This window comes from Perognathus longimembris, chromosome 10 (genome assembly GCF_023159225.1).
Source record: "Perognathus longimembris pacificus isolate PPM17 chromosome 10, ASM2315922v1, whole genome shotgun sequence".
In the NCBI taxonomy this organism is placed as follows: domain Eukaryota; kingdom Metazoa; phylum Chordata; class Mammalia; order Rodentia; family Heteromyidae; genus Perognathus; species Perognathus longimembris.
This window is the reverse complement of record NC_063170.1, coordinates 19,861,030-19,888,654: the sequence shown is the minus strand read 5'-3', so window position 1 is coordinate 19,888,654 and position 27,625 is coordinate 19,861,030. Positions and strand designations below refer to the sequence as shown.

General features: G+C 44.0%; 1 protein-coding gene across 1 annotated transcript in view; it reads right to left on the bottom strand.

Annotated features, from left to right (window-relative positions):
* Positions 1 to 5,051: 5,051 nt before the first annotated feature.
* Csnk2a2 (casein kinase 2 alpha 2) overlaps positions 5,052 to 27,625 on the bottom strand; it is a 47,655-nt gene continuing 25,081 nt past the window's right edge. The window contains exons 5-12 of the mRNA XM_048355477.1: positions 23,865 to 23,924; positions 20,849 to 20,932; positions 19,928 to 20,038; positions 19,498 to 19,599; positions 18,808 to 18,908; positions 16,453 to 16,601; positions 14,195 to 14,288; positions 5,052 to 8,744 (exon numbers count right to left, since the gene is read on the bottom strand). Of these exons, the coding sequence (XP_048211434.1) occupies positions 14,212 to 14,288; positions 16,453 to 16,601; positions 18,808 to 18,908; positions 19,498 to 19,599; positions 19,928 to 20,038; positions 20,849 to 20,932; positions 23,865 to 23,924 (684 nt within the window). The 3' untranslated portion in view covers positions 5,052 to 8,744; positions 14,195 to 14,211. The remainder of the gene's footprint in view (positions 8,745 to 14,194; positions 14,289 to 16,452; positions 16,602 to 18,807; positions 18,909 to 19,497; positions 19,600 to 19,927; positions 20,039 to 20,848; positions 20,933 to 23,864; positions 23,925 to 27,625) is intronic.

The window sequence follows — 27,625 nt, the reverse complement described above, 5'->3', positions numbered from 1 at the left end:
GGACAGAAGTGATAACAAACAGAAATTAACTTTAAAAATTAAACTGAAGTTGATTTGGTTGAATTAAATTAATTGGTATTTTCAGGGGGAAAATCAATACCTAGAACATTGTAGGAAAGAAAGAAAACAAGCCATAGTATTTCTAATGTGAAAGAACCAGCCTCCCCCCACCCTCCAACTTGGAGACTTCCACTTGTCACAGTGTCAACTTAAATAGCATGTTGTATGCCTAGGCTGGGCTGGGTATTATGGCTGACAGAAAAAAAAATAGTTGTAGTTTTTACCACTATAGTTGTACATTGGACAATGCTTTGGCCTACATTAATTTATTCAGTCTTCACATCAACCCTCTGAATAATCCATCCAGAATTTTGAGACATGGAAGTAAAGGAACACATACATTTTATTACAGTATAAAGTTAAAGCTTTTAATATGAAATTGTTATTTTTGGATGAGTTCTGGAGACTTTATGTAGTTTAGGCTAGTGAACATTCAGACTTTGATTGTACTATTGTAATACTATAGTATTTGATTGTAATACCCTCATGGGAAAAAAATAATTTAAGAAGAGAAGATGACCTGGACAGGTGTTGGTGGCTCATACCTATTATCCTAGCTACTCAGGAGGCTAAGATCAGAGGATCCTGGTTCAGAACCAGCCTCATAGGGAAAGTTCATGAGATTCTTGTGTCAAAGTAACCACCACAAAGCTAGAAGTGGAGCTGACTCAAGAAGTAGAGCACAGGGTTGGGAATATGGCCTAGAGTTGCTTGCCTTGAATACATGAAGCCCTGGATTCAATTCCCCAGCACCACATATATAGAAAAAGCCAGAAGTGGTGCTGTGGCTTAAGAGCTAGAGTGCTATCCTTGAGCAAAAAGAAGCCAGGGACAGTGCTCAGGCCCTGAGTCTCAAGCACCAGGACTGGCAAAAAAAAAAAAAAAAAAAAAATAGAGCACAGCTCCGAGTGAAAAAGCTAAGTGACAACACCAAGGCCCTAAGTGCAAGCCCCAGGATTGGTGCGCACACGCACATGCAGAGGAGAGAGAAGGAGACAATGAAACATTTAAGAAATAGAAATGAGGGAGGGGGGAAATGAGGGAGGAAGTAACAAATTGTACAAGAAATGTACCCACTGCTTTACATATGAAACTGTAACCCCTCTGTACATCACTTTGACAATAAATAATTATTCAGAAAAAAAGAAATAGAAATAACCAGGCAAGTTATAATGATGCTTCAATACTGCACACTACCCATTTGAAATTGTATATAAAATAATTTTCTAGAAGAAATTACCAATCCCAAATCTAGAAATAGAAAACTAGCCAATAATTATAGAAGAAAAAAAAGGCAGTTATCCACCCTGCGTCAAAAGCTTCTATTTTGTCAGTTTCTTTTCTTCTAATATAGTATATTGAGAAACTATGAAAAATAGCATCCAGAAATAATTGTATGCATCTGTACATTGTCTATTCGTGTCTTCCTGTCCTACCCCTCCTCACCTGGGATTAATCTATCCTCCTGATTCACCTAAGTATGAATAAATAAACATATGCAGATATTTACAGAAGTTTTATTTGGCCTAAAAGAGACACATACTAGACTGGCTATCCAGCACTATGGCTTTAAACCCATATAGCATTGATCCTAATACATCGCTTGTAACTGCATAGCCTGCCCAGGCACACTTCTGTCATATTTTATCTGTCTACATCTCCTTGTCCTGTAACTGTCCCTTAAGGACCTTTTGAGAATCTCTTTGGCACACACACCCAGTATCAGTATTTTTAGATCATAATATTTGAATGCAATTAATATGATTAAGTGGCTCTTTTTGCTTGTTTGTTTGTTGATGTTGGTACTGGCGTTTGGACTCAGAGATTCATTTTTGCTAGGCAGGTACTCCATTACTTGAGCCATACATACCTGCAGCCCAATTCCTCCTCAATCTGACTGCATGACCATATGGGCCCTGGCCAGGTCCATCCAAGCCATCAGTCACTCCTGTTTGCTTGTGGCAGCCTCCTCCCTTCTCTTATTTGCACCTTTGCCACCCCAAAGTCTCATCCTACATGGGCCAGTCAGGGGAATCCTCTTACTTGCTCCACTCTAATAGCTACTGACTCAGTGAAGAGCCAAGCCTCAAACTTTGGTGTGACCTGCTTTAGCTTGTTCCCTAACCTTCACTGACCTTCTGTCCACAGCCTTCTCCTCATTTACCTCTGCCCTGCACTTGTCTGGCCCTCCTCCTAGGCTGCTCAGCGTGCTGGCCAGCTCCTCTTCTCATTGTTCAGCGTTCAGCTTGCTCACATGCTCCTGCATTAGCTTCCCATGGCTACTTTGGGAGGTTCCCAGAAACAGGTCAGCTGAATACAATGGACATTTCTTCTCTCAGGTTCTGGGGGCCAATGTCCAAAGTCAGGGTTTGTCCAGAGCCATTTTCCATCCAGAGGCACTAGGAGATTCCTTCTTGGCTTCCAGTGGTACCAGGTATTCCTTGGCTGGTGGTAGCATGACTCCTAACTCTATTTATCTGGCCGTCTTCTGTGTCTACATCCTTTCTTCTTCTGATGATGACTCCCGTCATTGGGTTTAGGGCACATCCTAAATCCAGTGCAATTTTCAGATCCTTAACTAATTACATCTGCAAAAAACCCCTCTTTCTAATTAAGCTTACATTCTGAGGTCCCAGTTGAACATGAATCCAGGGGACAGAGGCACTGTGCAGTCCACTCCCCTACTTTAGGAGGATATTTTTAGCAACCACCCTAACCACTCTTCTTCGCATTCAGCTCTATTTTTGCATTACCATTAGACAGCCTAAATATTTAGTCTCCTCCTACTCCCAGTTCTGAGCTGGGATAAAGAATTTGATCTGTGGCTGGGAATGTGGCTTAGTGGGAGAGTGCTTGCCTAGCATGCATGAAGGCCTGGGTTTGATACCTTAGCACCACATAAACAGAAAAAGCCAGAAGTGGCGCTGTGGCTCAAGTGGTAGAGTGCTAGCCTTGAGCACAGAGAGGCTCAGGGACAGTCCCCAGACCCTGATTTCAAGTCCCAGGACTGGCAAAAGAAGAAAAAAAGAAAAGAATTTGATCTGGCTAGGCACCAGTGGCTCATACCTTACCTGTAATCCTAATCTCAGGAGGCTGAGTATGAGGATCATGATTCAAAGCCAGCCCTGGCAGCAAAGTCTGTAAGACTCTTATCCAATTAACTCCCAGAAAACCAGAAGTGGCACTGTGTCTCAAAGTAGTAGAGTTCTAGTCTTAAGCAAAAAAGCTTAGGGCTTTCTTATCTAACACCTGAAATCCTAGCTACTCAGGAGGCTGAGATTTGAGCATCACTGTTCAAAGCCAGCCCTGGAAGGAAAGTCCACAATCTTATCTCCAATTAACCACCAGAAACTGGAAGCAGTGCTGTGGCTCAAAGTGGTAGAGTGCTTGCCTTGTATGAAAAACAAACAATAACAAAAAATTTCCCAAATACAGAAAATAGAGCAAGCAAACTAAACCTATGAACTTAGAAATTTGTTAGCTAGGCACCAGTAGTTGATGCCTGTAACCCTAGCTACTCAGGAGGCTGAGACCCATGGATGGCGGTTCAAAGCTAGCCTGGGCAGAAAGTCTTAAGAGTTTTTTTGTTGTTGTTGTTGTTTTGCCAGTCCTGGGGCTTGGGACTGAGGGCCTGAGCACTGTCTCTGGCTTCTTTTTGCTCAAGGCTAGCACTCTACCACTTGAGCCACGAGCACCACTTTCGGCCTTTTCTGTTTATGTGGTGCTGAGGAATCAAACCCAGGGCTTCATGCATGTTAGGCAAGCACTCTACCACTAAGCCACATTCCCAGCCAAAGTCTTAAGACTCTTATCTCCAATTAACCAGCAAAAAGCCAGAAGTAGATGTGTGGCTCAAGTAGTAGAGCACCAGCCTTGAGCAGAAAAATCTAAGGGACAGTGCCCAGGCTTTGAGTTCAAGCCTCAAGATCAGTACAAAAAAACAAAACGACAACAACAAAAACAATCTATGTCAAACTGAGGAGTAAGTTTCTGATTCTGGTGATAGATTTGAATACCTGGGGCTGGGAATATGGCCTAGTGGCAAGAGTGCTTGCCTCGTATGAGTACCTAGTATATTGAGGTATTTAAGGCTTGCTTTGAACTTAATTAGAAATGCCTAAAGAAAATTGAAATTAGAGTAGGTTTAACTTTACAATGTCTAAGAAAATTTAAGTTTGGTGGGCTAGAAATACGGCCTAGTGGTAGAGTGCTTGCTTGCCTCATATACTTGAAGCCCTGGTTTCGATTCCTCAGCACCACATATATAGAAATAGCCAGAAGTGGTACTGTGGCTCAAGAGGTGGAGTGCTAGCCTTGAGCAAAAAGAAGCCAGGGACAGTGCTCAGGTCCTGAGTCCCAAGCCCCAGGACTGGCAAAAAACAAAACAAAACAAAACAAAAACCCTGACAAATTTCTCTGGAGCATTCAAATACTATCAATCCTAAATCTGAACTTCTAAATTTATTTAAATCAAATCTTTTTAAATGTTCATTGTCTGCAAACTTAATTTTTTTTTGTTTTATTTTTTGCCAGTCCAGGGATTCAGGGCCTGAGCACTGTCCCTGGCTTCTTTTTGCTCAAGGCTAGCACTCTACCTCTTGAGCTACAGTGCCACTTCTGGCATTTTCTGTTTATGCGGTGCTGAGGAATCAAACCCAGGGCTTCATGCATGCTAGGCAAGCACTCTACCACTAAGCCACATTGCCAGCACCTTGTCAGGTTTGTATACATTTTTTCATATTAGCTATTTGGAAGTGATGTGTAAGTCAACTGAATAGGTAAGTTAATAAAATGTTCATCTCTATCTACAAAATCAACTAATTTGTAGCTACAGAAACAAGATTTATAAATAGATCTTAAAGGCACAGACACATTGTTTTTTTTTTAATGCACAACTTTAATTAATTACAAAGACATCATTGAAAACAGTGAGTAACGGTAAGCATCCCTTTCCAATGCACAGTAGCCCTGGTTAGGTGCTAACACCAGAGAACAACAACCATTCAGGTTGGCTCAAGCCTAGAATCTCACCTGCCCTTGGGGCACCCAAGGGACATGTCACCTACTGTAAGGCAGTGCTTATTCCCACCTCTCCCTGCTGTGGGGGTGGCAGGGAGGAATAGCCGTGGGGTGAACGCCTGCTGTCTCCAGCTGGCAGGCCAAGTGGGGAACCCCAGATCTCAGTAGTTCCATCCAAACAAGACCATCAGCCAGAGTCCGCGGCGGGCAGAGGAGGCTCCTGCTCACCCAAGTACAGTCCAAGTGGGACTCTGTTGGATCTCTGCACATTACTGTTAATTTTAAAAAAGAACTTCTCAATTTGCAAGCAGGACAGCCATCTTTTTGGAGTGGTTTCAATGAAGGCATCAAATCATATAATCATCCAGCACATTTAGGACACAGGACAATTGCAGCATCCCCCCAGATAACCTCTGACTACCTGTTGTAGTCATTTAACCTCAGGCACTCATGGATCTGTCCTCCATTCCTGGGTTTGTTTCCCCAGAACGTCATTCAAATGCAGCAGTCAGTCATTCAGTTCTGAACCTGAGCGTGGCCTTCTTCACTGGATGCAGTGCATTTCAGGAAGATTCTGAAGCAGGCAGCTTGTCTGTCCTCATGTCCCCTCTACCTCCCCAAAGCCAGGGCTATTTTGAAAGACTGCTGGCCCTCAGCACGCTTACTTGCAAAGGCTTTCCCACACATTTCAAACACACGAAAATGCAACCATTGTTTTCATAATTTTGGCAGTACTGGGAGTTGGGACCCAGGGCTTTGAACATGCTAGGCAAGCACTCTACCACTTGAGCCACGCCCTTCCACCCCAGCCATTAACAATGTTTTCCTGTAAATTTTCAAAAGAATATTTAGAATTTGCTTTTGAAATTGACTTTGTGATTGTGACTCTCATGAGAAAACACACTTTCAAAAGCAAATATGGACTTTAACAACTAAGGGAAGCTAACAGGATTCTACACTTTACACTTAAGTCCACTTATTTTTATTTTCACCCTTTTGTAACACCATCACTTTTTTGCATCTCAAATATTTTCATAGGCCCCAGAAGGTCTGAGTGTCTGGAGATCCTCATGACTAAAGTGATCCTGGATCCAACCGTACTGGCGTGGGAGGGGCTGAAAGCAGCGTTCTCAGAACCCTAACCGTCCCCTTTCTATAAAAACTGCAGATGGTAACTCTTGTTTAGATTTATAACAAACACAACCCATCCAGAAATGTATGGGCAGATGCGCTTACTGCAGCAAAATTCAAGTAGAAACATCCCCAAGAGGCATCTTGAAGGAGTTGGTGCACCTGCCACATCGACAATGGAATACTGTGCAACCATGAAAAGGGGCGAGGTAGATGTATACATGTTGGTGAAGAGAGATTGCTACAATCAAGTGTAATATGAGTTTTAAGAATGTATGGTTTGATTATATTTCTATTACTATAAAAATCATTCTAATTTAAAATGGTAGTCAACACCAAATGTTAATAGTGGTTTCCTCCAGGGGAGGAAAATGGTATGTATGTATGTATGCACATACACATGTACATATGTATTTGTGTGTGTTTTTGTGTGCGTATGCATGAGGGGTATTGTTGGGGGTGGGGCTTTCACTATTAACTCTTTACCACATCTATTAATTTGGTAACAATGAAAATGCAACAAATATTAAACTACCAACCACAGGCTATGGAAAGAGCTAAACAGATGCTCTGAACCTTCAAGCATGTTGTGGAGGAGCTATAGATGGTACTCAGGCTAACAGGCTCCATGATCCCTCTTTTGAATTAAAAGGCCCTTAAGTAAAAACTCCTGCTTCTTCCTACAATCACTCTCCCACCCAACCATTTCAATCTACAGAAGATAATCTGATAGGCTTCAGAGGTCTCTCAAAGTCTCACCTGGGAAATTGGGGACAGCTGTGGTTCAAAGCAGGGTGGAGGTAGGGGACAAGGGCAGAGCTACTGTTCCAAGGTCAACTGAGCATCTACAGGATTCCCAGGCTCATCACCATGAAGCCCATTGGACATCGCCCTCCACATTTGGGAAAGGCCTTAAGGCCAACAGGTGTATACTGCGGCAACACATCCACAGTGTGTAGACAGACACACAAACGAGGTATTGTGATGCCATCCAGAGAACTGGAAGACCAACAGAAACTTGTGGATCAAAAAAGGTCCCACTAAAGAGTCTGAAAAAACTAGGTCAGCCATCAGGCCAGGAGGTGCCAAGCCAATGGCTTGTTCCTGCTGACTTGTGGCCAGTGGCCCTGGGCGCCACTCATGCTGTCTGGAGGCATGCGGTCTCATCCTGAGGAACTGATGGGTATGGCACAAGCAGGCCCACAGGATACCATGATGCCATGGGAAGGGCCCGACAGAGCCTCTTAGCTTCACCCCATCACGGCACCAAATACTGTGAGCAGCCACACCAGGGCTGCAGCTGCTCAGAACCAGTGGCAGAACAAATGTTCAGAGTAAATGGTCTTTGTGCAGACCCAGCTGACACACCACCCGGCTGCCCCGCGTCTGGATCTGCCCAGGCTTCTGTCCTCCAAGGCAGTGTAAGGACCCTGGCCAGTGGCAAGGCCTGAGGGCCACCAGGTTGTGGCAATTGTTTTCACTTTGACTGGCACAGCTGACTGGAAGTAAGGCCTGAGGGAGCCAGGGAAGGCTCATTTGTAAACTGGCTTCATTTCCACAGAAAAAATGGAAGCGTCTCCAGCCTTTCCCTCTGGTCCTGAGGCATACCAGGCATGTATGCAGCAGCAGCCCCGAGTCCCTGGCCACTCTGCTGCCTCTTCGCAGACTTGCATCCAGGACAAGGGGCTTCCTCACAACATGCTGGGAGGCTAGGACTAGGAGGTGGAAGGAAATGTTGGAACATAAGAAAGGGCTAAGGCATCTTCTCCAGCTCACCAGAGCTGATATTTATCCACCTGAAATGCTGGGCCACTCTCCCCATTTAGACGTGGGAGCGGGTGGAGGGGACAAGAGGCCTTCCTCTGGCTTCTCTCTGATCACAACTTAGCCAAGGGGTTAGAGGCCTGGCTCAAGTGGTAAAGTACCTGCCTAGCAAGTGTGAGGCCCTGAGTTCAATCAAAGCCCAGTACTGCTTTAAAAAAACCATAAAAAAAACGAAACCCAACAAAATAAAAACTTGGCACAAATGTGCTTTCGTTCAGTCTCTTTGGCCATAGGTCTCGGTCAATGGCCCCTTCCATACTGAAAACTCTCCATACATTTCTTTTAAAACCTTTTATTCAATAATATATACTTTTAAAATAATATGTAACTGCCCATCATGCCATACATTACCCCCTGTGGAGTCTGTGGTCAGCTAGCCAAAGTGGTTTTCTGGGAAACCAGGCAGCCACTGGACAGTCAGGAGCGTGAGGAGCAACAGTAACCAACAACCATTTGCATACCCTTCACATTTCCCATGCTTTCTGGGTCAGGAGGAAGCCAACAGGAAGCCAGAGGCATGTGAACCTTTTACATTCGGAAGTGAGGTTTGATATACGGTGGTGGGCTGCCCTTCAGCTGGTCTAGTTCGTGCTCACCAAGCCTGCCACCGTTTTGTGTCTGCTCACGGAACGTGATCTCTCTACACACGTTAAGACGTTTGATTTGGTTCTTGTTCTGCTTATGGAAAAGTGGGAGGAGCCGCAACAGACCTGGGGAGAGATGGGAGGAGGGGAAAGACGCCATTAATCGATCTGACCCAGAGCCCAGGGTCTCTTGAAGAGGGCTGGGGACAGAATGCAAGCTTGACCTGTCCATGCTACTATCGGGACAGTGAGAACCTGCTGTGTGGCCTCAGGCCACACACATTATCTTCTTCCTGCACTTCCCACACTCTGCAGCCTGACCTTCTGGAAGGAGAGCCCCAGAAAGTGTCCCACCGGGCTCTTCCACCCTGCTCCTTGGGTCTGGAACTCTGTTGTGGAAGCCTGGCAAGTCCTGTGATAATTCTGTACAAGCTACAGGTCCACCGGTCCAACTCTAGACCCTTCCATCTGGCCCAATTTATCAAGGATGTTTTGTGGCTAGGAACAAGGTGACTTGATTTTTACTTTAGAAAGGCCAAGTCCACTAATAAAGAGCAAAAAGTGAACTCAAGTTATTTTCAACTCCTCTTGAGATCACTTCTATGTCCAGCACAGTATAGTGGGTGAGGAGAGGACAGTGGCAGAATTCTACTAGTGTCTTCCAGGTACCACAGTAGAGGAAAAGCACTTTGTGGCTGGGCACCAGCAGCTCACATCTGTAATCCTAGCTACCCAAGGAAGCTTGAGATCTGAGAATTGTGGTTCAAAGCCAGCCAGGGCAGGGGAAGGTCTTCTAGATTTTTTTTCTCCAATTAATCACCAAAAAACTAGTAGAGTTGTGGCTCAAGAGGTAGATAGTCTTGAGCAGAAAAGCTCAGAGACGGTAACTAGGCCCTGAGTTCAAGCCCCTGGACTAGTGTGTGCACACACACACACACACACACACAAGCACTTTGTACATACAAAGCTGTCACACTGCCCTTTAGCTACTTTGTATTTGAAAAAAGATGCATGTGTGTTAAATTACTACCTCTACCATTAAGCACCCTGTCTAGCTCCCAAAGGTCCAAGTCCAGAGAGATCAGTAAAAAAAACCAAATGGATGAAACATCCCTCATCTGTCAATCACTATCATGTGCCTAAGCATGCACTGCCAGGCACAACGGTGGTGAGGGATATCACAACCCAGACACAACCATGACGCCAACAATCCCACCATGGCACCTCTAGTCCCATTTCTGCCAAGTATTCGCAGCAAGGTGATGATGACCCATACCCATCTTCACTGCCCATCTTCGCGGTTCAAAGTCTGGTCCTCCCTCCCCAGCAGAGCGGGAGCCTCCTCCCAGGAGGGCAAGGCGTTATCAACATTTTTATTTAGGAAAATCAAGATTTCATACAGCACTTGTGTCCCCTCTATGGGCAGCAGCACACGAGTCACACACCACTCATCATGTCACACACAGAAGTGACAACTGGTCTGGGGTGGTCACTTAAAAAAGGATTGCAACCCTGACAGTATGGCTTAGCTGCAAACATAAAGCTCCATGGTTATTGAAGATGGAATATCTGAGATTTCTGTCCCAAACTCTTAGGTCACCATTTACAGCAAGAAGAGCCAACAAGTGAAAAACTTGTTAATTTATTGATTCAATCAGTTGGAAAAGAAAAGTAAAAACAATCCCCAATACATGCAGTTCAGGGTTATCACATTTGTAGCACACTGTTGAGTCTTGACACAAAAGTACGTATCACCTGTATAAGGCCACCACATCGCGACTCCAGCCTCCACAAAACCTGCTCGGGTGTGTCTTCATTAAGACATCTCCACAGCTCAAAAGCACATCAGGACTAGCTCCCCTGCCACTGCTCCTCCCCGCTGTCCCCATTCTTCAGTTTTCATGATAATCACTTATGTGTTCAAGACCACCCACTGGAAGGGTGGCATTTAAAGGACTGCCTCATTCACTCATTTATGTTCAGGAGGACCTTTGCTCTGCCCCGAGGGTGTTCAAGCAGCAACACAGGTTTTTAAACAGATCATATAATCTGAACTGGCATTATGGAAACTGTTAACTAGGTTCTCTTGGATCTATGCATATATAAAAAATGTTTCCAATTGTGTCCCAAAGTAACTTTTCTTCCATCTGCATCCACAGTGCCCAGGAGAGCCCAAGCACCTTCCCTGAGTAGCCCCCACGTGTCCTCGGCACAGCTCTCTGGGCCTCGTGCGCACTACCTTAAAGTGCCACCAGACCCACACCAGCAATGTGTTCTCCTGAAACTCAGCGTCACCCATGTCATCCATTTTTCTTATTACCTGCCTTGCCCTAGACAGGCTCCACGGAGCTCCTCCATCTCCACAGGGCAGCTGGTCAGAGCACCTTCGAGGGAGCATACATGCCCTACTTGGCCTGGAGAGCCCTGAGGTGTTAGAGGACATCCAGGAGCAGGCCCGGCCCAAGCTGCCCCTCCAGGGGCCTGGCTCCTTCACTTGTGGTAAAGAAGCCCCAGAAATGCCTTTTGCATCAAGTGTCCAATGGCTTCACCCACCCAGCCACATACCACAGGGGCAGGTCAGGAACAGGATCAACAGACAGCAACCTGAAGAGACTGAACTACCAGCCCCCAGCATGCCTGTTAATGTCCTCTAGTGCTTCATTAGCTCCTCTCTGGTGGGACAACCTTGGGGTCCTGATGCTCGTTTGTGGTTAGCAATGGTGAACCCCAAGTTTGGGCTCAACATGGGAGCCTGTTCTCACCCTGCAGGTCTACATCCCTCAACACAGGCCCCATCTGAGAGGTAACAGTGAACACTACCCTGTTCCCCACATTTTTTGCTTTTCTTTAGGAAGTAAGTCCTTGTCTTAGGCACTTTTAACCTGTTACAAGGTAATGAAGCAAATGAAAATCACTGAGATGAGTTTAACAAAGAATATGCTACAAAAAAGGACATTGAGAGGGCAAATTTACTACAGTTTAGTCTAAACGTAAGAGTAGACTCTCACTCCCCCACACACTCACACCCTTTAGGAAACCTCCAAAATGTCAAGGGAGCTGGCTCCACCAGCACTCAAGGCAGACTTGAGGAGAGGTAAGAGAAGGTTTGGGCTAGATTTACTTCACTTGGGAAGGAACGGCCTGGGCATGAATTCCAGATCCAGAAGGGAATGAGCATTCCAAACCCAGGTATGCTCCAAGTCTAAGGCATGAAGAGAGGTCAAAGGACAGGTGCTTGTGAAAGTAAACTGTATGTTTAAAAATAAACACAGCTGAGTCAAAGCTGTGGCTATAACTCAAAGACAGCAGGTCAGCGTGTCTTCTCAGCACCTCTAAAGCATGGCCAGTGAGAGAGGGCGGAGCCACATCACCCAACTCTTCTTCTAGAGGGGCTTCAATGTCTCTGGGGAGCAGAAAGGAAACAAGTGAGATTACCACTCTATCAACACCACCAGCGGCTCCTCTTGCCCGGTCCAGTCAGGCAACTTGAAAAAAGGAGAGAAAGGCAAGGGAGAGGCATGGTGACCAGGAGATGGGGTGGGGAGCAGGAAAGACACAGTGGCACAGCTCCAATGGTCCAGGCTGCCCTAAGGGCATGCTGCTAAGCATACAGTCCAGAACACTGAGTTCTGCTGCCTGACATACCAAGCTACTGCCCTATTTTTGACTTTCAGCCAGAAGAAATGTATAGATCAATAAACACAATGTGCAATGCAGGTGGGAAGTAAGGACTGTATAAGAACCTTAACTGAATATTTCTCTGGCTTTAAGATTTTTTGTTGGCTGTGGGGCTTGAACTCGGGGCCTGGGCACTGTCCCTGAGCTTTTCCACTCAAGGCTAGTGCGCCACCACTTTGAGCCACAGCTCCACTTCTGATTTTCTGGTGGTTAATTGGGGATTAAGAGTCACATGGACCTTCCTGCTCAGGCTGACTTTGAACAATGATCCTCAGATCTCAGCCTCCCGAGTAGCTAGGATTACAGATGTGAGCCACTAGCGCCCAGCAAGATCTTATTTTTTTAATCTCGAAACTCAACTCTGTAGTACGAAGAGTTTCATTTGCATTTTTAAGTTCCCAAAGACCAAACGACATAAATAGAATCTACATTTAGAGATAGGACCTGCTACCAACTCAATTTTATTGGAATATGGAATGTAAACAGATGTTTCAAACAAACAATCTAACCTTATAAAAAATGTATGGCATTATTAAATAGTTAAAAGAAATTCTAAGCGTGACGTGGTGGCAGATACCTCTAACTCTAGGGTAGGCTCCTAGGGCTGAGGCACGGCTCTGCAGCCAGAGGAGAAGACTGCCAGCAAATATGCCAGAAGCAAGTAGTCCCCAGATGGAATTTTAACAGACTCTAGTGCTCTTTGCTAATGTGAAGGTCAGGAGTGGACCTAACCCTAGGTTAGCACATACTCCAGGAACTGCCTTCCTTCCTGAGCCCCCCCCCCCCCCCCGTACATTCCTCTCCTCTCAGCTGCTGGTCTTGCCATGTGTCGGCACCTGCTTGTGAGCAATGAAGACTCATCTTTGCCATCACATTCATGGGTCACATATCAGAGCTTAAAATGCACATTACCCTGATGGCAGCCGGAAGTTGCTTGTCATAGGGAGAAAAAAGGTAGAAATATTTACTATTTTTTAGCATTTCCTGAATAAATCCTAATAGGAAAATTTTTTGCTCCTTGACTTGCCTGAAAATTGACTTTCCAGGTTTAGTTATGGTTGTGAACAAAAAGATAGTTTCAGAGAGGTGTGTTAAAAACAGGTGCACACATGGTGATGCACTGGGAAATGGTGAGGCTTTCCTTACGAGGCTGTGAACAACAACAACAAAAAAAAAACAAACAAAAAAAGAAAGAAAAAAAAAAGAAGAGCAACAAGATTCTATGGTTAGGCAAATCAACAAAGGTACAGTGAGCTCCAAGTTACGCACATAGCTCGGAACTTCTTGAGAGCTGGAAGTGATGTCTTCTGACATCAGTGGACTTGGTGAAAGGGTCTGCAGTTTGCTTCCAAATGAATAATTCCACGCAAGAGGAAAACTGCAGGGGTGAGGTACACTTCCTGAAGAGCTCATGTCATAAAAAATACATAAACATGAATTTGTAAAAGTTAAAAAAAAATACTGTCATTGTTTTAATATCTTTTTCGTAAATGAGGCTAGTGTGTCAGTATAGACTACTGACATTTTACTAACTTGAGCCTGAATTCTCATGAAAGGAAACCAGACCACAGTGGAACAGATAGGAAGTCAGATATTCAGAGCTTGTTGACCAAACAGGTAACTCAACAGTGGTGTCCTGTTAAGCACAGGTTAAGTGCACAACAAGTCCGAGCGTCTCATCTCCCATGCATTCCAGATCCTCAACTACGTGCATCCTCACTGCCCCCGCCGCTCCCTGTACACTAGTACTTGGAGTTTCTTTCCTTCTGACAGTTTTAGGTCTTTACTCTTCTTTGCCTTTAGAAGGAATGATTAGAATTTCATTTCATCACACTGTAGTTTCCTTCAAGTTTGTGTTTGTTTGGTTGGTTTATTGGCAAGCATCAATGCTGCATTACCCATCGCTCTCCAGGCTTCATCGCGCTGCTGTGAGCCCACTGGATAGCACAGCGTTCTCTGCACCAGGCTGGGACTGCTCCTTCACCACTGGGTCTGCAAGAAAGCAGGAAGAGCCGTCAGGGCTGCAGTGTAGCACATAATGGAAAGAAATCTGCCCCTTCTGTAGCGATACCCAGACATGGACTCAAGGGCAAGCCAGCACTGGAAGACAACAGAGGGAGAGAAACCACAGAATTCAAGCCAGGCATGGTGATGTATGCTGTCATCCCATTGGTTCAGGGGGATTAGCAGTTTCAGGTTGGCCTAGGACACACAGTGAGAACCTGTCTCATAAAACAAAACAAAAACCAAGTAACAACAATAAAAACTATAAAGAGAAACTATAGACAAGGCACTGAAAAGGATCAGGGGAATGATTTCTCCCCACAGCCCCCTCCAAGGATTGAACCCAGGGCCTCCTCACACATGTCTAGCAAAATATTCTACAGCGTTATGCCCCCAGCGACAGGGCCTGGCTGGCTGCCCAGCTGACCTGGTCTTCACAATCCTCTGGCCTTAGCCTGCAGAGAAGTTGAGACTACAGGTGTGCCCTACCACACCCAGCTGGAGGAACTGTTCTTGCAGGGAACTCTTCTTCCTCCACACACAGGCTCACTGCTGACAGGTACAGAAGCCCCGAGTCCCCACGGTCCAAAATTCCCACTGACTTTATGTGCAGTTTTCTTTGAATAACAACATATTGAATCCTTGATTTCTTTAACGCATGAGCCAAGGGAGGCACTTCAAGGAAAGTGAACAAAACAAGTTAGTTATGGTTGGGAAGAGAAGGGTCTTGTTTTAGAGAGGCAGCACTGGGGAATGAACTCAGGGCCTCCGTGGTAGGCAGATGCTCTTTTTGCGTTTTCTAGTTTGTTTCTCAGCTAAGATCTAACTTTGTCCATGCTGGCTTTACAGTGTGATCCTCCTGCCCTGACTCCCAACTCCTCAATAGTTTATAAACTTTTTATTTATTTTTGGTGGTAGGTTAAACCAGGGCCTTGGCATTCTACCACTTAAGTTATGCTTCCAGCCATTTTGTACTTTAAAAAAATAATTTATTTGCTATTATTGTGCTGTTTATTTCTGATGGTGCTGAGATCCACCTATTTCAGGCTTACAGTCATTGCAGGGGTGACAGCTATGACACTGTACCTCACTGCCTTCGTTGAGATGGAGTCTCAGGACTGTTCTGCCTGAGCTGGCTTTGAACTATCAAAATCACTAATGCTTCTCCAGGTACCTCCTTGAGTTCAATCCCCAGTGCTGCCTGACTGAAATCTGGTTTACAATCAGAACTAAATCTGTGATGCTTAAATTTGATAGGCTTCTCTGAGTTACTTTTCTGGTTACTTCTCCTGAAATGCCTACCATTGCTCTTGCTTTAAAGAAATTAAATATTAAGTATGACTAGACCAAGTTATCTCTCTTTTTCTTCTTTTTTGCTGATCTTAGGGCTTGAACTGTGAGCCTTGTGTCCCTTGGCTTCTTTTTTTCTATCACTTGAGTCACAGTGCCACTTCTGGCTTTTTCTGAGTAGTTTATTGGAGATAAGAGTCTCATGGACTTTCCTGCCTGGGCTAGCTTTGAACTGTAATCCTCAGATTTCAGCCTCCAGAGTAGCTAGGACTACAGGAGTAAACCACTGGCACCTGACTCCAAGTCATCGTTCATAGCCAACAACAAAGGAAAAAGCGCATTTGCAAAGTTCACTAATGGCAGGAGCAGCACCCCTGCAGCACCTCAAGGCACGCACAGGCTTTGGTGGGGAGGGGGTGAGGTTGGCAGTAGTGAGGCCTGGGGTCTCCCCTGTGTTCCTTTCCTCAGTTCTCTCGTGTCCACTTACTACCTTCTTTAGAAACACACGATACTTAGCAACTTTTACTCAACTACTTATTTTTGAGAGGAAAAGTAATCTTAGATAAGGTTTCCATAAACATGTACTTTCCTGAAAGCGAACCTTAAATACTCTTGATCTATCAGCTCAGGGTGATGGAAGTAGGAAAAGAGCCTGGCCTCAAAAAGTGGCCACCAGTGAACAAACAAACCGGGACAGTCACCCCAGTGATCAAGAATGAATGAAATCCAGGGACATAGATATTCTGAGGAAGATCCAGTGCACATACTCAGAATTCTTTTGACTGGCTTTGAAGATACAAGGTGAAAGATTTTTTTTTACTCTAGTAAATGGCACCCCTAAAAACAGGCCCTGTAGACTCACAGAAATAGGGGTGCTCCATGGCCTCTTTGGCAGTCAGTCTCTGTTGATGGTCGTATCGCAGGAGTTTGTCCAGAAGATCTAGGGCCTCAGGGCTGACAAGATGTCTGTTCTCACTATGGATAAAGTTTTCCCAGCGTTTTCGTGAATGTCTGAAAAGAGAAGTGAAACATTAGTATTCTGAGAGTAAATTTTATATAAGAATTCTCTTCTATCAGGGCTAAAGCCAAAAAAACTTTAACTTGACACATCTCATTTTTAATGGTCAGTTGTAGGGCTTGAACTCAAGGCCTGTGTACTGTCCCTGAGCTTTTCTGTTCAAGGCCAGTGTTCTACCACTTTGAATACACAGCTCCACTTTTGATTTTGTGGCAGTTAAGTGGAGATAAGAATCTCATGGACTTTCCTGCCTGGGCTGGCTTCAAATTGCAAGCCTAAGATCGCAGCCTCCTGAGCCACTAGTGCCTGGCTTATAAATCTCCTTCTTAGTGGTACATACTACCTCTCCATCCCATTTCCCACCCCTAGTTCACACTGCCCTGGGATAAAACAGTGCTGTGTGATTAGATGAAGCAGAATTAGTTAAAACAATTAGAATTCATAGAGCCTTTCTGGATTATTTTTTATGCCTCAGGCTTACTGGTAATTCTGAGTGAGGTCTGGTGGTCATTAAGTAATTTTATTATCAGCAGATGTATGTACAAGGCCAGCCTTAAAAACATGGTTTCAAAAAACAATGCTTAAAACTGTCAACTAACTGAGAGGACATGGCCCAAGTGGCAGAATACCTAGCTAGCAAGCACAAAGCTCTTGAGATCAAATCCTAGTACTGCCAATAAAAAACTCAACCAAGCTGGAAGCTGGTGGCTCATGTCTATAATGTTAACTACTCAGAAGGCTGAGATTTACTGACTGAGGTTAGAAGACAGACCAGGAAAGACAAATCCAAGAGACTGTTATCTTCAATTAACCAGTAAAAAACTGGAACTGGAGTCACAGCTCAAGTGATAGGGCATTCCAGTCTTGAGTAAAAAAGCAGAGCAAGAGTGTAAGGGCCTGAATTCAAGACCCAGTATCAACACACATGGACAAAGACATACAGAAACACACTCATGCATGCACATGTACACATGCATATCAACCAGAATAGAGGTGTGGCTCAAGTGCTAGAGTGCCTTCCCTGAAAGAGAGAAGCCCTTAGTTCAAACCCCAATACCACCAAAATGTGTGTGTATAGTTCTTTTGTTCTTGTTTTTGCCAGGATGGGACTTTGAATGTGGGCTCTCCAGCTTGCTAGGCTTGCAAGCCTGGTTGGTACTCCAGCACTGTAGCCATGCCTCCACTCCAGCTTCCTGATGGTCAGCTGGAGATGGAATCTTGCAGAGTTTTTGTCATAGCTAGATTCAAACTGCCATTCTTTAAGTCTCAGCCTGCTGAATAGCTAGGATTACAGTTGTGAGCCACCAGCACCTAAACATTTACTTTTTTGGGGGTGGGGTGGGGGAGGGAGTCAACCGTGGGGCTTGAACTTACGACCTAGGCACTAGCCTGAGCTCTTTTTGCTCAGAGCTGGTACTCTGCCATTTTGAGCCATGGCACCACTTCCAGTTTTTCTGGTGGTTAACTGGGGATAAGGGTCTCACAGACTTTTCTGCCCGGGCTGGCTTTGAACCACAATTCTCAGATCTCAGCCTTCTGAACAGCTAAGATTTTGTGTGAGCAAAATTTAACATATTTTATACTTGTTACTTTACAGAAACCTATTATGAAAAACAAGGAATTAATACTTTACAATTCAAAGAACCACGGTATGGGGAGATCAAGTGATTTGTTGGATGGCAGCCACTTTGTACAATTACTTAAAAGATAATCAAAATGTAATTAAGAAATAAAAGAATCATAGCTTTCCAAAGATTTGCCTTCAAAATAAGCACATACGTTACCCAGAAAGCTTTTACATTTTAGGGCTTTTTTTTTTTCCACTTTCTGATTTTTTTCTATTCTTTTCTTACTTATTGATTGACAGGGTCTTACATAGACTAGCTTGGAATCAAGCTTGTGATTCTTCTGCCTCAACTTCTCAATTGCTGGGATTTAGAAGTTTGTGCCAACATTTCTGCTTGTTTTCCATTAAAAAAATTAATGAACAGGCTTTCTTATAGAGAAATAAGATGATTACAAGACATAAATAATGTCCACATATTTCAAAATAAGTTAAAGATAATATATGAAAACAAAGACAGATAACTTTAGTTTTGATATAAGAAAGAGGAAAGAAAGTGATTTCAGCTAGCCTTCCCACTTTCTGAAATGGGTAAGGCAAGCCCTCTCTCTCTCACTCTCTCTTTTCTTACTTACTGTCCCAGGATATCATTGAAGTGTGGATCTAGGTCTATGTGATACTTCTTCAGATACCCATACAACTCGTCTGTCCCCAGAACCTTGGCAATGCGAACAAGCTGAAACACAAAACAAACTGCCCAAATCACTGAGCCCAGAACTCACTGTGAGTCTGTGAGGAGGCTGGACCTGGAAATCAGAAACCACATCACTCAGTCTCCAGGGACAAGGTAGAGATCTGAGCCTAGGATAGGCAAAGAGACTAAGGACACGAGGTTCATATGAATAAGAATTTCCAAACTGCCTTCAAAGAGCTAACTTAGGATAATAACCTAGAATTAACAATTATGGGGACATTACCAACTAATGGCCAGAGTCTAGTTTTACTAGAAGTGCCTGACTTCTTTGGAGAGTCACACTGGAAATTTAGCATATCATCATAACAATGAATAACACAGTAAGAAATTCTTTTTGAGCTAAAGATCGTGCTATGTAACTCAGGCTAACCTTGAACTTGAATCCTTCTGTCTCAGTCTACTGAGTGCTGAGATTACAGGTGTTCATCACCATGTCTGGCTAAACTTACTTAAAGCTTATGTGCAGCCACTCAGTGAGATTTAGTGGCTCATGGAAAGTATTCCTATCTACGATGCTATATTCTTGGCATTCATCCCCCAAATAAGTAGGGGCCAGATGGTATTTGCTTACCTGGTCATAGTTGTCCTGTCCATGGAAGAAAGGTTCTTTTCGAAAGATCATGCTTGCTAACATACAGCCTAAACTCCACATGTCCAAGCTATAATCATACATCTGAGGAAAATGAGGGTAACCAATCAGTCAAGGTATCAGGAACCCATCTTACTGACCTGAGTTTCTAGTCTTCATTTGACCTTTGCAGATATTTCAGAATTTAAAAAACATCTTCATTTGACCTTTGCAGATATTTTAGAATTAAACAAACAAACAAACAAACCTATCCTTTCCTCCTAGAATAAGTAGCTGGGGGGGGGGGGAGGAAAAACCCTCACAATTAGCATTTTGGGGTAGATAAATGACTGAGTTTTGAATGTATCCAAACGGACTATACAACACACCAGGAAAAGCCCTAAGGAGGTGTAAGAATAACTAGCAAATTTACCTGATAATCCACAAGGAGCTCTGGTCCTTTGAAGTACCTTGAGGCTACACGAACATTGTACTCCTGAGCAGGATGATAGAACTCCGCCAGGCCCCAGTCTATCAGCCGCAGCTAACATGAGAATAAGACATGTGAAAAGAGTTTTTCTTGAGGTCTGTACCAGGACAAGGCCACACAAGGTTCCTAATTTACAGACATTTGGTCACACAAAAAAGTACAAGCAGGTGCACCGATTTTAAAAATGATTTTCAGCAACTGCAAAAGAAGTCATTTCTGAAAAATGAGTACCCAGAATGCCTTTATAAAACCGTAAATGATCCTGGTTTGTCACTATCTAGATCAACAGAGCTCTACCTTTCTTGCACCTTTGTACTTCCCTACTGCCTACCCGTAGAACACATTCATTCCTCTCTCATTCACAGGTCTCATTATGAGCTCCTGGCTTAACTGCAGACACTGGAGTCACGTGCCCACTCCATGATTGGCTATCAAAATTAGGAGGGACTCATGTATGTTAAAGACTAAGCAGATTGGTCTCAGGATCATTAATTTGTAAGTATGAAGCAGTATATACTTTCTTTCTTAGGGCCTCTGGAAAGGTGAGACCAAAATAAAACAAGCAATTACAGTTAGGGTCATCTATTTTCTTGGTTAGAACCAACACTGCAGATTAGGAGAAAGGCTTGCTGCTGCCTGGCTATAATAGTACCTTTTTCTTTCTTTATTTTGCCAGTCCTGGGCTTGAACTCAGAGCCTGAGCACTGTCCCTGAGCTTCTTTTGCTCAAGGCCAGCACTCTACCTCTTGAGCCACAGCACTTCTGGCCTTTTCTACTTATGTGGTACTGAGGAATCAAACCCAGAGCTTCATGCATGTCAGGCAAGCACTCTAGCACTAAGCTACATTCCCAGCCCAACGGTACCTTTTTCTGTTGGTGATCTATCATGACATTGTGAGGCTTCACATCTCTGTGCATGATTCCCTTGCTGTGGCAGTAATCCAGAGCCTATTAGGCAAGAAAGCAGAGCCATGTAAACAAACTCTGCCACCCCACGTATAAGCACACTCATCCCCCCCCCCCCCCACCTTATTTCCTTCCTTCCTTTTTTCTTTTAAAGACATGGTATTCCTATGTAGCCTGGCCTGGCCTAGAACTTTTGATCTTCCTGTCTTCATCTCCCCACTGCTGACATTACAGGTGTACACTACATCCCACATAGCACATTTTTATTATTTGCTTGCAACACCTTGACTTGCATAAAACATACAGTCTTCCAGGGGCAGCTTAGTGCCTGTAAAGAAAGAACAATGCTTCGGAAGGTGCTCTGTACTCTCTGTGCACACTGTGGCTGGCAGCTGGTAAATAGGGGCATCAGAGGGTTATGCTGAAGTTTCTTTAGAATGAAGTAATAATAAACCAGATCCTGCTTTGTCAGTGGAGATTCCTTTCATAGTGGTTCAAAGGACATTGCAGATCCATGGGGATATAAAGAATAACATTCACACAGATCTTTCAACACGGCTGGTCTTTTATATAAGTGACCTGTGTGAGTTTTCCAGATTTAAAAAACATTAGTTCCTATGTCAGTCTGCCTTTAAAGATAGTCATATTATTATTACTCTTAAGTGAGAAAATTATTTCCTAGGAGACAATCAATACATAGGTACATGTCAATGGTTTTCATTAAGAGCTGTATAAGCATAACCATTACCTCCGAAATTTCCCTTGAGCTTATTTGCAGTCAATCCCTATCCCCAACTATTCCCAACCACTGATTGGCTCCCAGTTGCTATGGATCTGCCTTTTCTGGAGAGTCATAAAATGACCATATACAGGGATAGTACCTTGTTTACCTTCTTTCGGCAGCATCCTTGGCCTCTACTCCCTAGATGCCAGTAGACCCTCCCAATTACAACACCCCCAAATGCTCCAGACAGCCCCTGAAGGAGCAAACTTGACCTTGTTGGGAAACCCTGAACTAGACTGGGAAGGACACTGTATTAGGGTCTTCAGGTTGGAGGAATGAGCCCAGCAATGAGCCTTAGCCTTCGGTTAGTACTCCAGGAATGTGCTCCCTTAGTTTGTTCTAAACTGCCTTTGTTCTCTCTAGATATGAAAGAATACGCAACATGGGATACTTTTTATTTCTCAAGCAAGAACAGGCTTACTAAACCATGGTGGCAGAGGAAAGATTATAACCTCTAGGAGAGATTAGCAAGAAAGGCACATAAGGAAAAACCTATCCAGCAGAACTTACTATAGCCGTGGAAATAGTTATATGTGTTCTGTACAATGCAGTAGCCAATGCATGAGGCTAGTGAGCATGTGAATGTGACTAAGGAAGTGAATTCTTCCTTTTACTGAATTTAAATAACTTCCTGTGGGCAGCAGCTACTGTACCCTAGATAGGGTATGCCTATGTGTAACTGGATGAAGGTTTTAAAATCTAAAATTATGTGTGCTCATTTATTTCATTAAAATTCTACTTATATTAAATCATGTTTGCTTTACAATAGTTGTAGTAAGATTCCAGAATCTTTTGTGACAGTATGGAAGGTCATGAAAACCCCATCATTGGACCTGAATCAAATCAAGTTGTCATGAAGTCTCAGGGAGCCGCTGAGCACTGCATGGAGCCTTTAGCCAGCCTCAGTTTTGTCTGCATTTTCAATGAAGTTAAATATTTCCTCTTCCTATTTCTTCCTCCAAAAGAAAACTTAGTTGTTGTTTTGTTGTTGTTCTTAATGACTGAACTCAGCACCTCCCATTTGCTAGGCAGATACCACCAACCCTTTTCACATTGGTTATACTCAAGGTTGGATCTAGCGTTATGAAGGGGCCAGCCTGGGCTACAATCCTACCTCCCTGTGTCACTGGGGATGAAAACTGAGTGCCACTGTGTTCCCCCATTGTTGGGATAACAGGCATATGCCACTGCACCCAGCCAATGGTTCAGTTGGAGTTTCAAACTATTTTGTCTGGGCTAGTCTTAAACCACAACCCCTTGATCTCCATCTTCCAAGTAGCTAGGACTACAGGCCTGAGCTACCACACCTGGCTTAGCAATGTTGATTCTGCCATTTAACCTAGTCTTTGCCAGAGGAATAAACTAATTCCTGGGATGAAAGCAAATACTGTAAGGTAATTAAAAATTTAGGGGGAGGAGGGTAGAGTTCACTAGCTAGACTCCCTTTGGTTGCATGTTCAAGTTCCTTAGAGAATTAGTCCTCGATCTGACCATTGGTACAGTTTCTGACCATTAAGCATGAAGGACATTTTTGAAACTTTATCTGAGATTCTCCCTACTACCCACTGCTACACGAGGCACTGAGAAACACCTGCAAAATCAGACTGTGAAGATGCACTGTCGAGATTCTTTATCCAATCTGAGGATGATATGCGATGCTGTAAGTCTTATCTAGTCAGTACTGCGAAATCTCAATATTGAACTTAGACCTCCAGGCAAGGGCCAGCCTGACAGTTCACAGGTCCTGGCACCGCAAATGCCTCCGTACCAGGCTTTGACTCTAGTCAGAGGGTGTGGAGGGAGGGAGGCAGTTGAAGCTAGACCTCCCTATCCTTACTGATAAGTAGATGTGCCAGTAGGCAGAGCATGAGCTCTCAAGCTCACCACCTCAGGCCAAGTGACAGGTGGCTTGTGCAACTAACTACTCCTGAGAGAGCACAATAATTTCAGACAGAGCTAATTCTTCAAACCCTATTCCTCCAACTCCAGTCCAGCCTTGATTCGCCCTCTTTTTTTTTAAAATCAACATTTCATAACTTTAATTTCATCTTTCTTTTCCTTTTTGGCAATACCTAAGACTTACATGCAGGCTTTCATGCTCACCAGGCCTGACCACTTTAGTTCTCCTAGTTCTCTCAAGAAAGAACTTCTCCATAATGAGTAGCCTGAATACTTATGAGTGGTACTTACTTTAAGTAGTTCATACATATAAAACCGGATATCAAAGTCTGTCAGGATCTGGTAGAGTTGCTGAAACAGATTTGTAAAAAATAAAGTTAGCCTAGTCTGCATTAAATTTTGTCATCTAAGTGTTGGCATTTTATGTCAACTTCCTTAGCATTTCAGTTTCTACCAAGACCTTTACTGCCTGATGCGGAATAAAGGTAAAGATGAGGAGTCCAACATTTCGATTTTCTGATTAGAGAAGACAAAAAGACAGGAGATCCTGGAACTTTGCTTTTTTTATGTTCCACAATTCTAGGAACCGGCCACATTTCTGTCCTCACATCACATACCTAGCCCCCTGCAGCGGCACAGACACTAACCAACACTTCACGGGTTAAGAAAAAAGGAATGGTGGAGGCACTAAAAAGAAATACCCCAAATGATGACAGGGTGAACAGAACACCTCCATTCTCATTCGCAAACAGACAGTCCAAAGACCCACCTACTGAGAATTTGAAAGAAATATAAATTTCTAAAAGTCAGAGTATGAAGTTCATTAAAAGCATCCAGACCCTTTGACAAACACTATACTACTATTTTTGATACTCAGACAGTTCCAAGTAAATCTCTTTCCCTATCAATGTAGACAGTACCTTCTATAAAGTTAGATCCCTTACTAAACTTCCGTTCCTCCTCTGTTGGAAGAAAAATATCCACTGTATCAGTTAAAGGAGGGAAAAAACCAGATGATCATACCTATTACCACCTTCAAAGAAAGCAAATGCTTCTATGACCATGTGTAAAGGACTAGCCACTCTTCCCTTCTTCCCTCCCAGATCAGTAGAGTCCATGGGGCTTAACTGACCTCAGACAGCTGCTGGATCTTGGCACTGTCATGACCCAGCCCGGGCCGAGCCAGGGCACTGAGTGCCTTGAAGCTGCTGCTCCAGTGCTGGTGGCTACCCTGGTTTAGGATGAATCGCAGTGAAGCACAGTGGAACAAATAAGCAGCTTCAGCCTCCGACCAACTCAAGCCCAGGTTCTCTGTTCTCCCGGCCTTGCCCTGTGAGGCAGGCCTCTTAGCCAGCACTTGGCTGCAAATGACAGCCAGAATGTGCGGGTGGAGGCTCCAGACACTATCTTGGGTTAAGGAGATCACTCAGAGGGTGTGCTAAACTGAATGCCAAGTCAATAAATAGTTGTGAAAGAGAAAAGATCAGATTCTCTACCCCTCTGAGGGCTGGAATATTTTACTTCCAGAAAACTAATAATATGGGCTATTTTATTTGGACTTTTATCTGTGAAAAGCTTATAGCATGTGCTATCTAGATGACTCATTTGTGTAAACGGCCTAAAGGTATAAAAATAAGTGCCCTTGGCCTCAAACATAGCAACTCCAGTCAGTATCACTTTATTGAATATAAAGGACACCAGCTGTAGACGAGTGCTTGAACTAACATATTTCAAAGACCTGGATGGCTGGCTGCCATTCACCTTTCTCTTTTTTTTGTTTGAGTTGTGGGGAGGGTGGGACTAAACTGCACCTTTAACAATTGACCTCCTGGGCCTAAAGATCAGACCTCTCCAGGGCTCAGCTTGGTTTGCTCTAACTTTTTGATCTCCCCCACATTCCCCAGGAAACACACCTGAGCACACCAGCCTACCTCTGCTCCTCCACACTTCCCGATCCAGAGCCCCTGCCTCAGCCTCCTTCTTGGAACCCTCAGACCACTCGCTCTGCTACCTGCTGTCCTCCCAGGACTCAAAAGCAGCAGCATCCCCAGAACTAACATTCCTCATGCAGAAACTGACAGTGACTCTGCTGTAAACACGAAACCACTTTCCATCCAGAGTCCCTTGCCACTCACCCTGCAGGTTGCTCTGTCCTCACAGAGCAGAATGGCATGTGCTCTATGGACCCCATCCCAGGTAAGGAGGGCCTCTGCTGCATGTGTGTTCTTCATAACGTTTACCAATCAGTGGAATTAAACAACCTGTTTTCCAAGAAACTGAAAAGCCCACAAAAACATAGGAATGGAAACTTCACAAGAACCATACTTTTCCTCCAGGTATGTGGAGAATATCATTAACCAAACAACTGCAAAATATGGGCAGGAAGTTAGCTCTGCTCACATTTGCATAAAGTAAGTCTTTGTTAAAATTAAAACAAGCCTATGCTCCCCAGATTATCATGAAGGTGGTAAGGAAGAAACTTCTTACTGCTTGTAGTTCTTCTGCATTTCTCTAGAAGTTGGCTCAACTACAGGATGACTCCAAGGGCCTGGGTCAAGGTGTTAAGTATTTTTTTTTTTTTAAATCTTGGTAACAGGGTTTGAAGTCATGGCCTCAAACATGCTTGGCTCGCTCAATTGGCTGGCACTCTACCAGCTGAGACATATCTCTAGCCTTTTTTCTGCTAGTAGAGGAAATGGAAATTTCAGACTTTTCTGCCTGGGCTGATTCTGAACTGTGATTCTCAAGATCTCACCCTCCTCAGTAGCTAGAATTACAGGCATGAGCCACTAGCAGCCTCTTGCATCATTTACTCAAAAGGAGCTGGGAATATGGCCTAGTGGTAGAGTGTGTGCCTAATATATGAAGCCCTGGGTTTGATTCCTCAGCACCACATATATAGAAAAAGCTGTGGCTCAAATGGTAGGATGCTAGCCTTGATAAAAAAAGAAGCCAGGGACCGTGCTCAGGGCCTGAGTTCAAGTCCCAGGACTGGCAAAAAAAAAAAAAAAGTCTGAAAATAGCAGCTACTTCACCTTCTTCATCAGGCTCAGGGCCTCCCGGGTCCAAAGCCCTACACAATGGCATGATAGGCCTTACTCATTCCTGCTTCATGTACATACAAAACCTCAACAGATTCAAGATGTGTGTGTATGTCCATCATACTCAACAAACAACTGCCATTCAAGAGTACTCTAGGGGCTGGGGATATAGCCTAGTGGCAAGAGTGCCTGCCTCGGATACACGAGGCCCTAGGTTCGATTCCCCAGCACCACATATATAGAAAACGGCCAGAAGCGGCGCTGTGGCTCAAGTGGCAGAGTGCTAGCCTTGAGCGGGAAGAAGCCAGGGACAGTGCTCAGGCCCTGAGTCCAAGGCCCAGGACTGGCCAAAAAAAAAAAAAAGAGTACTCTAACACACACAGCTCAATCTGAATCCCGGAATCCCAGGCTGGGTTCTTCGTAGAGAAGACAAAATGAGCTGGGGCCGGTGGCTCATGTCTGTAATCCTGAGATCAGAGCATTGAGGCTCAAAGCCAGCATGGGCAGTAAAGTCTGTGAGACTCTTATTTCCAATTAACCACTGGAAAACCGGAAGTGGCACTGTGGCTCAAGTGGTAGAGCGCTAGCCTTGAGCTAAAGAACTCAGAGAAAGCACGCAGGCCCAGAGTTCAAGCTCTACAACACACACACACAGAACACAAAATGAAGAGGTAGTATATAAAGTGGGAGAGGTATTTAATGTCAGTCACCAGTTTAGATACTGCTAGAAGATAACAAAAAAAAAAACCAAGGTCAACATTTTTAGAAACTTAAGATGGTGTTGAACTCATGATCCTCTCTCTGCCTCTGTCTCTCAAGTACCTGAACTATAGACATTCACTACCATACCCACTAGAACAAATCTTTGAGAAAACAAGTTATAACAAATCACCCAATGCATTTTCATTTGTATTTAGACTGTTTCAAAGGCATAAAAAGCTGAGAAGCATGTCTCAACAGAAACTTGTTTCCTCTTGAGACATTTGAGTTTCTAACTAATGCCATTAATTT